Source organism: Salvelinus fontinalis, chromosome 23 (assembly GCF_029448725.1).
Source record: "Salvelinus fontinalis isolate EN_2023a chromosome 23, ASM2944872v1, whole genome shotgun sequence".
Lineage (NCBI taxonomy): Eukaryota > Metazoa > Chordata > Actinopteri > Salmoniformes > Salmonidae > Salvelinus > Salvelinus fontinalis.
The window spans coordinates 893,170-908,410 of NC_074687.1; the positions used below are offsets into that span (position 1 = coordinate 893,170).

Genomic DNA, 15,241 nt, shown 5'->3' on the forward strand with positions numbered 1-15,241 from the left:
CTGCCTGTTCACCCCGCTATCATCCAGAAGGCGAGGTCAGTACAGGTGCATCAAAGCTGGAACCGAGAGACTGAAAAACAGCTTCTATCTCAAGGCCATCACTGTTAAACAGACATCACTAACATTGAATGGCTGCTGTCAACATACTGACTCCTCTCTAGCCACTTAAATAATGAAACATTTAGGCCTTCCGGGTGGCACAGTGGTCAGAGACTCTGGGTTCGTGCCCAGGCTCTGTCGCAGCCGGCCGCGTCCGGGAGGTCCGTGGGGCGACGCACAATTGGCCTAGAGTCGTCCGGGTTAGGGAGGGTTTGGCCGGTAGGGATATCCTTGTCTCATCGCGCACCAGCGACTCGTGTGGCGGGCCGGGCGCAGTGCGCGCTAACCAAGGGGGCCAGGTGCACGGTGTTTCCTCCGACACATTGGTGTGGCTGGCTTCCGGGTTGGAGGCGCGCTGTGTTAAGAAGCAGTGCGGCTTGGTTGGGTTGTGCTTCGGAGGACGCATGGCTTTCGACCTTCGTCTCTCCCGAGTGTCACGTTCCTGACCTATTTATGTTAGTTGTTATGTGTGTTAGTTGGTCAGGACGTGAGGTTGGGTGGGCATTCTATGTTTTCTGTTTCTGTGTTGGTTTTGGGTTGCCTGGTATGGCTCTTAATTAGAGGCAGGTGTTTGGCGTTCCTCTAATTAAGAGTCATATTTAGGTAGGCGTTGTCACAGTGTTCGTTGTGGGTGATTGTCTTCCGTGTCTGTGTATATGTTTGCACCATACGGGACTGTTTACGGTTTGTTCGGTTTATGTAGTCTGTTCCCTATTCGTGCGTTCTTCTTGTTTCATGTAAGTTCGTTGTCTAGGTCTTTCTACACCGTTTGTTGTTTTGTTAGTTTAGTTAAGTTCGTGTTTTGTTTAATAAATTATGTGTTCAAACTCCACTGCGCCTTGGTTCGATAAATACTCCTCCTTTTCGACCGAAGAGAAGGAGGACCGCTGTTACACCGAGCCCGTACGGGAGTTGTAGCGATGAGACAAGATAGTAACTACTAACAATTGGATATCACGAAAATTGGGGAGAAAAGGGGGTAAAAAATGTTTTTTATAAAAAATAATGAAACATTTGATGTAATAAAACTAGCCACTTTATTTAATGTTTACATTACTCATCTCATATGTATATACTGTACTCTACTGCATCTTGCCTATGCCGTTCGGCCATCTCTCATTCATATAATTTTTATGTACATATTCTTTATCCCTTTACACTTGTGTGTATAAGGTAGTAGTTGTGGAATTGTTAGGTTAGATTACTTGTTGGTTATTACTGCATTGTCGGAACTAGAAGCACAAGCATTTCGCTACACTCACATTAACATCTGCTAACCATGTGTATGTGACAAATAAAATGTGATTTGAATTATTGGTAGAGGTAGATTTAGTGGTAGTGGTAGATTTAGTGGTAGTGGTAGATTTAGTGGTAGTGGTAGATTTAGTGGTAGATTTAGTGGTAGTGGTAGATTTAGTGGTAGTGGTAGAGATAGTGGTAGAGGTATATTTAGTGGTAGATTTAGTGGTAGTGGTAGAGGAAGAACTGAGGAACAATTTATTTTGTAGTGGTAGATTTAGTGGTAGTGGTAGTGGTAGATTTAGTGGTAGTGGTAGTGGTAGATTTAGTGGTAGTGGTAGTGGTAGATTTAGTGGTAGTGGTAGATTTAGTGGTAGATTTAGTGGTAGATTTAGTGGTAGATTTAGTGGTAGTGGTAGATTTAGTGGTAGAGGTAGTGGTAGATTTAGTGGTAGTGGTAGATTTAGTGGTAGATTTAGTGGTAGATTTAGTGGTAGTGGTAGATTTAGTGGTAGTGGTAGATTTAGTGGTAGAGGTAGTGGTAGATTTAGTGGTAGTGGTAGATTTAGTGGTAGAGGTAGTGGTAGATTTAGTGGTAGTGGTAGATTTAGTGGTAGAGGTAGATTTAGTGGTAGATTTAGTGGTAGAGGTAGAGATAGTGGTAGTGGTAGAGGTAGATTTAGTGGTAGAGATAGTGGTAGTGGTAGAGGTAGTGGTAGCTTTAGTGGTACTGGTATAGGTAGAGGTAGTGGTAGCTTTAGTGGTACTGGTATAGGTAGAGATAGTGGTAGAGGTAGAGATAGTGGTAGTGGTAGTGGTAGAGGTAGTGGTAGAGGTAGATTTAGTGGTAGAGTTTGTGGTAGAGGTAGATTTAGTGGCAGATTTAGTGGCAGAGGTAGATTTAGTGGTAGTGGTAGAGGTAGTGGTAGAGGTAGATTTAGTGGTAGAGGTAAAGGTAGATTTAGTGGTAGTGGTAGATTTAGTGGTAGTGGTAGATTTAGTGGTAGTGGTAGAGGTAGTGGTAGAGGTAGATTTAGTGGTAGAGGTAAAGGTAGATTTAGTGGTAGAGGTAGAGATAGTGGTAGCTTTAGTGGTACTGGTATAGGTAGAGGTAGTGGTAGAGGTAGTGGTAGAGGTAGATTTAGTGGTAGAGATAGTGGTAGTGGTAGAGGTAGTGGTAGCTTTAGTGGTACTGGTATAGGTAGAGGTAGTGGTAGCTTTAGTGGTACTGGTATAGGTAGAGGTAGAGTTTGTGGTAGAGGTAGATTTAGTGGAAGAGGTAGATTTAGTGGCAGAGGTAGATTTAGTGGTAGTGGTAGAGGTAGTGGTAGAGGTATATTTAGTGGTAGAGGTCAAGGTAGATTTAGTGGTAGAGGTAGAGTTTGTGGTAGAGGTAGATTTAGTGGTAGAGGTAGTGGTAGATTTAGTTGTAGATTTAGTGGTAGATTTAGTGGTAGTGGTAGATTTAGTGGTAGATTTAGTGGTAGAGGTAGTGGTAGATTTAGTGGTAGTGGTAGAGGTAGATTTAGTGGTAGAGGTAGAGGAAGAACTGAGGAACAATTTATTTTGTAGTGGTAGTGGTAGATTTAGTGGTAGAGGTAGATTTAGTGGTAGTGGTAGATTTAGTGTTAGTGGTAGATTTAGTGTTAGTGGTAGTGGTAGTGGTAGAGGTAGAGGTAGAGGTAGTGGTAGTGGTAGAGGTAGAGGTAGAGGTAGTGGTAGAGGTAGAGGTAGAGGTAGTGGTAGAGGTAGTGGTAGAGGTAGAGGTAGTGGTAGAGGTAGAGGTAGTGGTAGTGGTAGAGGTAGAGGTAGTGGTAGAGGTAGTGGTAGCTTTAGTGGTACTGGTATAGGTAGAGGTAGTGGTAGCTTTAGTGGTACTGGTATAGGTAGAGGTAGAGTTTGTGGTAGAGGTAGATTTAGTGGAAGAGGTAGATTTAGTGGCAGAGGTAGATTTAGTGGTAGTGGTAGAGGTAGTGGTAGAGGTATATTTAGTGGTAGAGGTCAAGGTAGATTTAGTGGTAGAGGTAGAGTTTGTGGTAGAGGTAGATTTAGTGGTAGAGGTAGTGGTAGATTTAGTTGTAGATTTAGTGGTAGATTTAGTGGTAGTGGTAGATTTAGTGGTAGATTTAGTGGTAGATTTAGTGGTAGTGGTAGTGGTAGATTTAGTGGTAGAGGTAGTGGTAGATTTAGTGGTAGTGGTAGAGGTAGATTTAGTGGTAGAGGTAGTGGTAGAGGTAGTGGTAGATTTAGTGGTAGTGGTAGAGGTAGATTTAGTGGTAGAGGTAGAGGAAGAACTGAGGAACAATTTATTTTGTAGTGGTAGTGGTAGATTTAGTGGTAGAGGTAGATTTAGTGGTAGTGGTAGATTTAGTGTTAGTGGTAGATTTAGTGTTAGTGGTAGTGGTAGTGGTAGAGGTAGAGGTAGAGGTAGTGGTAGTGGTAGAGGTAGAGGTAGAGGTAGTGGTAGAGGTAGAGGTAGAGGTAGTGGTAGTGGTAGAGGTAGTGGTAGAGGTAGAGGTAGTGGTAGAGGTAGAGGTAGAGGTAGTGGTAGTGGTAGCTTTAGTGGTACTGGTATAGGTAGAGGTAGTGGTAGCTTTAGTGGTACTGGTATAGGTAGAGGTAGAGTTTGTGGTAGAGGTAGATTTAGTGGAAGAGGTAGATTTAGTGGCAGAGGTAGATTTAGTGGTAGTGGTAGAAGTAGTGGTAGAGGTATATTTAGTGGTAGAGGTCAAGGTAGATTTAGTGGTAGAGGTAGTGGTAGATTTAGTGGTAGTGGTAGATTTAGTGGTAGTGGTAGAGGTAGATTTAGTGGTAGAGGTAGAGATAGTGGTAGAGGTAGTGGTAGAGGTAGAGATAGTGGTAGAGGTAGTGGTAGAGGTAGAGATAGTGGTAGAGGTAGTGGTAGAGGTAGAGATAGTGGTAGAGGAGGATTTAGTGGTAGTGGTAGTGGTAGATTTAGTGGTAGTGGTAGATTTAGTGGTAGAGGTAGAGATAGTGGTAGATTTAGTGGTAGAGGTAGTGGTAGAGGTAGATTTAGTGGTAGAGATAGTGGTTGTGGTAGAGGTAGTGGTAGAGGTAGTGGTAGATTTAGTGGTAGAGGTAGTGGTAGATTTAGTGGTAGAGGTAGTGGTAGAGGTAGTGGTAGAGGTAGAGGTAGAGGTAGAGGTAGTGGTAGTGGTAGAGGTAGTGCTAGTGGTAGAGGTAGATTTAGTGGTAGAGGTAGATTTAGTGGCAGAGGTAGTGGTAGATTTAGTGGCAGAGGTAGAGTTTGTGGTAGAGGTAGATTTAGTGGTAGAGGTAGAGTTTGTGGTAGTGGTAGAGATAGATTTAGTGGCAGAGGTAGTGGTAGATTTAGTGGTACTGGTATAGGTAGAGTTTGTGGTAGTGGTAGAGTTTGTGGTAGTGGTATAGGTAGAGGTAGATTTAGTGGTACTGGTAGAGGTAGATTTAGTGGTACTGGTAGAGGTAGATTTAGTGGTACTGGTATAGGTAGATTTAGTGGTACTGGTATAGGTAGAGGTAGATTTAGTTGTAGAGATAGATTTAGTGGCAGAGGTAGTGGTAGATTTAGTGGTACTGGTAGAGGTAGAGGTAGATTTAGTGGTAGAGGTAGAGTTTGTGGTAGTGGTAGAGTTTGTGGTAATGGTAGAGATAGATTTAGTGGCAGAGGTAGTGGTAGATTTAGTGGTACTGGTATAGGTAGAGGTAGAGTTTGTGGTAGTGGTAGAGGTAGATTTAGTGGTACTGGTATAGGTAGAGGTAGATTTAGTGGCAGAGGTAGATTTAGTGGCAGAGGTAGATTTAGTGGTAGAGGTAGAGTTTGTGGTAGTGGTAGAGGTAGAGTTTGTGGTAGAGGTAGATTTAGTGGCAGAGGTAGAGTTTGTGGTAGTGGTAGAGATATATTTAGTGGCAGAGGTAGAGGTAGATTTAGTGGTAGAGGTAGCGGTGGAGTATGAGGTAGCGGTGGAGTATGAGGTAATGATAGAGCTAGATCTCGACAAACCACTTCTGTAGGGACTTCGCTTTCTGCACAGGCATTGCTGAAACAGGACTTCCCAAAACTTTTGCCACAAAGTTGGAAGCACAGAATAGTCTACAATGTCATTGTATGCTGTAGCGTTTACAATTTCCCTTCACTGGAACTAAGGGGCCCGAACCATGAAAACCAGCCCTAGAACATTATCCCTCGCCCACCAAACTTTACAGTTGGCACTATGCATTCGGGCAGGTAGCATTATCCTGGCATCTGCCAAACCCGGATTCATCCGTCGGACTGCCAGATGGTGAAGCGTGATTCATCACTCCAGAGAACGTGTTTCCACTGCTCTAGAGTCCAATGGCGACAAGCTTTACACCACTCCAGCCGACACTTGGCATTGTGCATGGTGATCTTAGGCTTGTGTGCGGCTGCTTGGCCATGGAAACCCATTTCATGAAGCTCCCGACGAACAGTTCTTGTGCTGACGTTACTTCAGCACTCTGCAGTCCCGTTCTGTGAGCTTGTGTGGCCTACCACTTTGCGTCTGAGCTGTTGTTGCTCCTAAACGTTTCCACTTCACAATAACAGCACTTTCAGTTGACCGGGACAGATCTAGCAGGGCATAGATTTGACTAACTTACTCCTATGACGGTGCCACTTTGAATGTCATTGAGCTCTTCCGTACTGGCCATTCTACTGCCAATGTTTGTCTATGGAGATCGCATGGCTGTGTGCTCGATTTTATACACCTGTCAGCAAAGGGTGTGGATGAAATAACCGAATCCACTAATGTGAAGGGGTGTCCACTTACTTTCGTGTATTTAAAAAAGCATATCGATAATATTTAAGATTAAAAAAACAGCTGAAGAGATTGTAATGATATAAGAGATAATGTATTGTCATGTCTCACCTTGTTCCACATTGTCTACAGTACCATACTGAGCTAGAAGGCCGTCCAAAACCTGAGGGAAAGACGGAACACAATCAATTACACACACACAGTTACTGTCCTGGGTTACAGCTGAGTTACTGTTAGCCCTGGGTTACAGCTGAGTTACTGTTAGTCCTGGGTTACTGTTAGTCCTGGGTTACTGTTAGCCCTGGGTTACAGCTGAGTTACTGTTAGTCCTGGGTTACAGCTGAGTTACTGTTAGTCCTGGGTTACTGTTAGTCCTGGGTTACAGCTGAGTTACTGTTAGCCCTGGGTTACAGCTGAGTTACTGTTAGTCCTGGGTTACGGCTGAGTTACTGTTAGTCCTGGGTTACAGCTGAGTTACTGTTAGTCCTGGGTTACTGTTAGTCCTGGGTTACAGCTGAGTTACTGTTAGCCCTGGGTTACAGCTGAGTTACTGTTAGTCCTGGGTTACGGCTGAGTTACTGTTAGTCCTGGGTTACGGCTGAGTTACTGTTAGTCCTGGGTTACAGCTGAGTTACTGTTAGTCCTGGGTTACGGCTGAGTTACTGTTAGTCCTGGGTTACGGCTGAGTTACTGTTAGCCCTGGGTTACAGCTGAGTTACTGTTAGTCCTGGGTTACAGCTGAGTTACTGTTAGTCCTGGGTTACAGCTGAGTTACTGTTAGTCCTGGGTTACAGCTGAGTTACTGTTAGTCCTGGGTTACAGCTGAGTTACTGTTAGCCCTGGGTTACGGCTGAGTTACTGTTAGTCCTGGGTTACAGCTGAGTTACTGTTAGCCCTGGGTTACTGTTAGTCCTGGGTTACAGCTGAGTTACTGTTAGCCCTGGGTTACTGTTAGTCCTGGGTTACGGCTGAGTTACTGTTAGTCCTGGGTTACGGCTGAGTTACTGTTAGCCCTGGGTTACAGCTGAGTTACTGTTAGCCCTGGGTTACAGCTGAGTTACTGTTAGCCCTGGGTTACAGCTGAGTTACTGTTAGCCCTGGGTTACAGCTGAGTTACTGTTAGTCCTGGGTTACGGCTGAGTTACTGTTAGTCCTGGGTTACAGCTGAGCTACTGTTAGCCCTGGGTTACAGCTGAGTTACTGTTAGTCCTGGGTTACTGTTAGCCCTGGGTTACGGCTGAGTTACTGTTAGTCCTGGGTTACTGTTAGCCCTGGGTTACGGCTGAGTTACTGTTAGCCCTGGGTTACTGTTAGCCCTGGGTTACTGTTAGCCCTGGGTTACGGCTGAGTTACTGTTAGCCCTGGGTTACCGTTAGCCCAGGGTTACGGCTGAGTTACTGTTAGCCCTGGGTTACTGTTAGCCCTGGGTTACGGCTGAGTTACTGTTAGCCCTGGGTTACTGTTAGCCCTGGGTTACGGCTGAGTTACTGTTAGCCCTGGGTTACTGTTAGCCCTGGGTTACAGCTGAGTTACTGTTAGTCCTGGGTTACTGTTAGCCCTGGGTTACGGCTGAGTTACTGTTAGTCCTGGGTTACTGTTAGCCCTGGGTTACGGCTGAGTTACTGTTACCCCTGGGTTACAGCTGAGTTACTGTTAGCCCTGGGTTACTGTTAGCCCTGGGTTACGGCTGAGTTACTGTTAGCCCTGGGTTACTGTTAGCCCTGGGTTACTGTTAGCCCTGGGTTACGGCTGAGTTACTGTTAGCCCTGGGTTACCGTTAGCCCAGGGTTACGGCTGAGTTACTGTTAGCCCTGGGTTACTGTTAGCCCTGGGTTACGGCTGAGTTACTGTTAGCCCTGGGTTACTGTTAGCCCTGGGTTACGGCTGAGTTACTGTTAGCCCTGGGTTACTGTTAGCCCTGGGTTACTGTTAGCCCTGGGTTACAGCTGAGTTACTGTTAGACTGTTAGTTCCTAGTCCTCACCACACAGGGACACTGTCCTACCCCTGACTACACCACCACACAGGGACACTGTCCTAGCCCTCACCACACAGGGACACTGTCCTAGCCCTCACCACCACACAGGGACACTGTCCTAGCCCTCACCACCACACAGGGACACTGTCCTAGCCCTCACCACCACACAGGGACACTGTCCTAGCCCTCACCACCACACAGGGACACTGTCCTAGCCCTCACCACCACACAGGGACACTGTCCTAGCCCTCACCACCACACAGGGACACTGTCCTAGCCCTCACCACCACACAGGGACACTGTCCTAGCCCTCACCACCACACAGGGACACTGTCCTAGCCCTCACCACCACACAGGGACACTGTCCTAGCCCTCACCACACAGGGACACTGTCCTAGCCCTCACCACACAGGGACACTGTCCTAGCCCTCACCACCACACAGGGACACTGTCCTAGCCCTCACCACACAGGGACACTGTCCTAACCCTCACCACCACACAGGGACACTGTCCTAGCCCTCACCACACAGGGACACTGTCCTAACCCTCACCATACCACCACAGAGGGACACTGACTAACATATAAGCCACAGAAAATCAGAACGAAACAGGTGGTGAGGGCTAGCCAAGAAAATGGGTCCTAATAGAAACCCACCATGAGTGCTGACCCCAGAAAAGGATAACTAACATAATAACCCACACCAACTGGTCATATTTTTTATTTCACTTTTATTTAACTAGGCAAGTCAGTTAAGAACAAATTCTTATTTACAATGACATCCTACCAAAAGGCCTCCTGCGGGGACGGGGGCCTGGGGCCGGGGGCCGGCGGACGGGGGCCTGGGATTAACTATAAAACATATGGAGGTAAAAGCAAGTGGAACAAATGAAAGAGGGAAACAAGATAAAAGGCTTTGTTTTTATCACACACAGAGGACAAGCTAAACAGGGGTCCCGCTCTTCTAACATCTCTCATGGCCCCTGGACCCCAGGGCCAGCCGCTCTGGGCCAGCACAGCTGAAACTCTCATGGCCCCTGGACCCCAGGGCCAGCCGCTCTGGGCCAGCACAGCTGAAACTCTCATGGCCCCTGGACCCCAGGGCCAGCCGCTCTGGGCCAGCACAGCTGAAACAAAAGACTAACTAACGAGGCGACAGGTCCTACATATCCTGACCAAAAACGAGGATGATTCCAATCAGGGCAAAGCCACACCCAAACAGAACCAACCTCAAAATTGAAATCCAAAAACGAAACCGAACAAAACCCCAAAGACTATAACACCAGGCACTGACTGACTGACTCACCTCCCACTGTAGATGAGACGGAATGTTCCTGATCTGGATCTTCCGACTCCTGCAGAGATGAGAGAGGAGGAGGGGATAAAGATTAGTTAACAGCTCACAGGGTCAAACAGGAGAGAATCCCACTAACTCTGTCCTCCCCATATTGTGGAGAATCCCACTAACTCTGTCCTCCCCATATTGTGGAGAATCCCACTAACTCTGTCCTCCCCGTATTGTGGAGAATCCTACTAACTCTGTCCTCCCCGTATTGTGGAGAATCTCACTAACTCTGTCCTCCCCGTATTGTGGAGAATCCCACTAACTCTGTCCTCCCCGTATTGTGGAGAATCCCACTAACTCTGTCCTCCCCATATTGTGGAGAATCCCACTAACTCTGTCCTCCCCGTATTGTGGAGAATCCCACTAACTCTGTCCTCCCCGTATTGTGGAGAATCCCACTAACTCTGTCCTCCCCGTATTGTGGAGAATCCCACTAACTCTGTCCTCCCCATATTGTGGAGAATCCCACTAAGGATGCAGGAGATCAACAACAACAGCCAAGGAAGCAGGTCAAACACACAGGCCTCTGGAACCATAGAATTAGTATGATTCTAGAATGATCCATTGTAATTCTATGTCTGGAACTAACATCATACTACGGCAGACCTGACTAGCTCATGTGACACCAACCCCAACTTCACATGGACAGAGAAAATAACAATCCATTACAACAAGCAGGGATTGAAATGGCATGTGGTGAAATGAACTTGACAATCATTTCCCAAAAGTTTCACCACAAATCCACCATAATTACTGTCATAACAGTATTGAAAATACATACAAAAATATACAAATGTTTTCCTATTTTACCAAATCAAAGTTGAAAATCAGATGCTCACTTTTCTCTAACATTTTGATCAAGTCTGAAAGTAGTGAGACAGAAATAGATATCAATACACATGAAGACAGTGTGGCGTGCCATGCCATGTGCTTATTCCAGGGAGTGGCATAGAAGTGAACATAGGCAGCATTGATGCGTCCATGACACAGGCCTGCAAATCATACGGAGACAGTCCTCTAAGCACTGGTGCAAAAGGAAGGTTTTTGAAAGGGCTACACAAGATATATATGTATATATACAGTATATATATACAGTACCAGTCAAACGTTTAGGACACACCTACTCATTCCAGGGTTTTTCTTTATTTCTACTACTTTCTACATTGTAGAATAATAGTGAAGACATCAACTATGAAATAACACATATGGAATCATGTAGTAACCAAAAAAGTGTTAAACAAATCAAAATATATTTATATATAAGGGCTATTTGACCAAGAAGGAGAGTGATGGAGTGCTGCATCAGATGACCTGGCCTCCACAATCAGCCAACATCAACCCAATTGAGATGGTTTGAGATGAGTTGGACCGCAGAGTTAAGGAAAAGCAGCCATCAAGTGCTCAGCATATGTGGGAACTCCTTTAAGACTGTTGGAAAAGCATTCCAGGTGAAGCTGGTTGATAGATTGCCAAGAGTGTGCAAAGCTGTCATCAAGGCAAAGGCTACTTCTAAAATCTAAAATATATTTTGATTTGTTTAACACTTTTTTGGTTACTACATGATTCCATAGTCCATTGACATCTTCACTATTATTCTATAATGTAGAAAATAGTACAAATAAAGAAAAACCCATGAATGAGTAGGTGTGTCCAAACTTTTGACCTCAGATCCTCAAAAGGTTCTACAGCTGCACCATCGAGAGCATCCTGACTGGTTGCATCACTGCCTGTTATGACAACTGCTCAGCCTCTGACCGCAAGGCACTACAGAGGGTAGTGCGTATGGCCCAGTACATCACTGGGGCCAAGCTTCCTGCCATCCAGGACCTCTACACCAGGTGGTGTCAGAGGAAGGCCCTAAAAATTGGCAGAGACTCCAGCCACCCTAGTCATAGCCTGTTCTCTCTGCTACTGCACGCCAAGCGGTACCGGAGTGCCAAGTCTAGGTCCAAATGGCTTCTTAACAGCTTCTACCCCCAAGGCATAAGACTCCTGAACAGCTAATCAAAGGGCTACCCAGATTATTTGCATTGCCCCCCCTCTTTTTACTCTGCTGCTATTCTGTTTGTTATCTATGAATAGTCACTTTAACTCTACCTACATGTACATAATACCTCAATTATCTCGACTAACCGGTGCCCCCGCACATTGACTCTGTACCGGTACACCCTGTATATAGCCTTGCTATTGTTATTTTACTGCTGCTCTTTAATTATTTGTTACTTTTTTTTTTTTTTTTTTTACTTATCTATTTTTTTTTAACCTGCTCACAAAAAGGTCTGTGCACAGCCCTGTCCCTGGCCCTGCCTTGGCCCTGGCCATGTCAGAGGGGTATTCTGCATGCAGGAGAGGCTACCAGCATTGGAGAGATGGGGGAAGAAACACATAAAGCAGAGGTCACGTATCCTTCCCAAACAAGGGGTTTGAATATTTACCTTAATGTCAAACAATGCAGTCTTTTGGAAATCCCTGAGGTGGTGCATGAGGAAGGGAATTGTTGCTTCAAACGTGATCATGTCGAGGATGTGATACCGTTTTTTCACGCTATTGCGCCATTCAGTTGACATTATCATTCATTCCAACAGGCCCAAGCAATAGGGGTACAGATATTACTGTTAGATCTAACTATAGACCATTAGGTATTAACTAAATGTTTGAGCCAATTAATCAATCAGTGTTTCTGAGGCAATTAATCAATCATTGTTTCTGAGCCGATGAATCAATCAGTGTTTCTGAGCCAATGAATCAATCAGTGTTTCTGAGCCGATGAATCACAACCAACTCCAAAAAAACAGCACACAAAATGAACTACAAAGTGTTGACAAATGTATGCATATCTGTTTATCATCTAGTATTTTTATGGGCCACCTAAAACCAGGAGTAGACTCTGAACATAGTATTTTTATGGGCCACCTAAAACCAGGAGTAGACTCTGAACATAGTATTTGTACAGGCCACCTAAAACCAGGAGTAGACTCTGAACATAGTATTTTTATGGGCCACCTAAAACCAGGAGTAGACTCTGAACATAGTATTTGTACGGGCCACCTAAAACCAGGAGTAGGCTCTGAACATAGTATTTGTATGGGCCACCTAAAACCAGGAGTAGACTCTGAACATAGTATTTGTATGGGCCACCTAAAACCAGGAGTAGACTCTGAACATAGTATTTGTATGGGCCACCTAAAACCAGGAGTAGACTCTGAACATAGTATTTGTACGGGTCACCTAAAACCAGGAGTAGACTCTGAACATAGTATTTTTATGGGCTACCTAAAACCAGGAGTAGGACTCTGAACATAGTATTTGTACGGGCCACCTAAAACCAGGAGTAGACTCTGAACATAGTATTTGTACGGGCCACCTAAAACCAGGAGTAGACTCTGAACATAGTATTTGTACGGGCCACCTAAAACCAGGAGTAGACTCTGAACATAGTATTTGTACGGGCCACCTAAAACCAGGAGTAGACTCTGAACATAGTATTTGTACGGGCCACCTAAAACCAGGAGTAGACTCTGAACATAGTATTTGTACGGGCCACCTAAAACCAGGAGTAGGCTCTGAACATAGTATTTGTACGGGCCACCTAAAACCAGGAGTAGACTCTGAACATGGATTACAGCATTCACTGAGGCCATTGAAACAGGAAGTGCTACACTTCGCCCATTTTATATATAATAAATGTATATAAAGTGTTATTCCATCAAAAATGTTATATATAAAACTACTTGTGGACTGATACAAATACTTAGATAATATATGCATTACTAACAAAACAAATCAACAGAAACAACATGTCACTCCGTTACACAGCTATGCTACAGGTTTGAGGACAGTTGGCCCAGCGTCGTCCGGGTTTGGCCGGTGTAGGCGTCATTGTAAATAAGAATTTGTTCTTAATAACTAACTTGCCCAGTTAAATAAAGTTTCAATACAAGAAAAAGAAAACAGACGGGGACAACAGACAGATAGACCAGGTGATCAGATATAAAGAAACATGAATAAATAAATAAAATTACCTTAGCTTTTTGGGAACAGAGTAGTCTACCTCAAGCACCTTCCCATGTAATTCAACTTTCCCTGTAAGGATGAGACGAATATGACATTGTTAACAATGTAATATTGCATATGGCTACTGTAGCATGTTGCCATTGACAAGACTGATACTGTCAGCAATAAGGGTCTGCTTTTCTTTGTAAAGAATGTAAGATTAGAGGTGAGCCTTAGAGAGAGAGAGGAATGCCTTGCTCTCTATGGCTATGTGTTCTTTACGTCCATACATCTGTTGGGTTTCTGTGTAGAACTACTAAACTCCGACATGTTTCCCTCTTCTTGCAGCTTTGTTTTAGTGGCCTGGCGCAGCTCAGAATAAGCCTCTCACCTCGTCACCCCCCTGCTACCTGTTTATTCGTTCTTATCTCCGGACCCCCATCACCTACCTTTAAGACACCTCGTAAAAACATACCCAGGCATCATAGGAACATGGCTTTGACACATTCTCTACGGTTACTTTGGTCGGTTCTTTTCAATAAAATCAAGAAAAATATACTGAAAAATAATGATGCCTACCCGAACATCAGAGCATCCCGTGCATTCCAATGGTTGATTACAAAGTAGCGCCCCTCTGTCATTTCCACAATAGAACTGTTATGCGATAATTACGTTACAATGAGTCCTGTTTTAGTTACGCAGGGATGACATTTGTGAGTGTGTATGATCTGTAATTCGCGATATATTTGTTTGACCATGACGGAGTGAGTGCGAGTCAACTCTGCCACCGATGCAACAGCGCGTATCCAATACAGTCCCGAGCCAAAAACTGGCAAGGTAATAATGATTATTTATCATTTATTTTCCCAATAATTGTTTTGAGCGTTTCAGCCCAGTCGCGGAGACATTCCTGCATCAGCCCCTGCAGATAGACACTTACCAGAGAGTGGCTCAATAGCTTTTATGGCCCAGTTTTGGTCGGGGAAGTCCACAAAAGCATAGCCGGATTTGAGCAGAACCTGCCCGGCCCCAGGAAGCTTCTTCTCGCCAAAGAGCTGCTTCAAGTCCTCGACAGTGACCAAAGGACTCAAATTCCCCACATATAGTTTGTTCATGATCTTAAGGCAAATCTTTGATATGGAATCAAATCACAGGGAAATGAAATTCAACTGTAAAGTATTTTTTTTAAATAAGAAAATACAAAATAAAATAGAAAAATCTGGCAGAAAAAAGCAATCACCCCCCCCCCAGATGCAGTCGACCCCCAGCTCGAAATGTGCTCCTGGACAAACTATTTTTACTGGGATTGAAAAGTGTCGTTACGACGCCACTCTGGAGCCAACAAGCGCCGCCTCTAAATACAATCTGAGTGAAAATAGAAAAACAATTGTTTGGAGATGTTTGTTGGACCGGAGCATCAGCGCTTCCACATCGTGGCCAGCAGGCAGGTATAAAGGTGGCATCAGGACCATATGGAAGGTTAACCAGGGGTTGGATCAGTAGCGCCTGGAGGGGTTAACTGAACTGTAAACCCCTCCACTGCTACGCCTGGGCCATAGTGAAACGTGGCAGGTACGGTAGGCTACTAAAACAATCAGTCCTTGATTAATATCATGCGTCACATGACACTGACTCCCATGAGAGGAGCAGAGAGAATTAAAAGGTAAATTACTTAAATCACAAACATATGGGTTTTGACGGCAAAACGTGTCCTCCAAAAAGTATTCCTCTGATGGACGTTGTCTGGAGATGGCTAGCATTAATGTTCACACCTGGCCGGATGTCGGATAATCTGGACCATTCAATACATAC

At 44.7% G+C, this 15,241-nt stretch overlaps 1 protein-coding gene across 4 annotated transcripts in view; it reads right to left on the reverse strand.

Moving 5' to 3' along the window:
- igf2bp2a (insulin-like growth factor 2 mRNA binding protein 2a) overlaps positions 1-14,899 on the reverse strand; it is a 79,105-nt gene extending 64,206 nt beyond the window's left edge. For 2 of the 4 annotated variants that reach the window (XM_055877523.1, XM_055877522.1), the window contains exons 1-4: positions 14,370-14,896; positions 13,459-13,519; positions 9,398-9,446; positions 6,228-6,279 (exon numbers count right to left, since the gene is read on the reverse strand). In XM_055877523.1, the coding sequence (XP_055733498.1) occupies positions 6,228-6,279; positions 9,398-9,446; positions 13,459-13,519; positions 14,370-14,544 (337 nt within the window). In that variant the 5' untranslated portion in view covers positions 14,545-14,896. Of the gene's footprint in view, positions 1-6,227; positions 6,280-9,397; positions 9,447-13,458; positions 13,520-14,369 lie in introns of all 4 variants that reach the window. The other 2 variants (XM_055877521.1, XM_055877524.1) reach the window with 2 other exon arrangements.
- Positions 14,900-15,241: the final 342 nt, after the last annotated feature.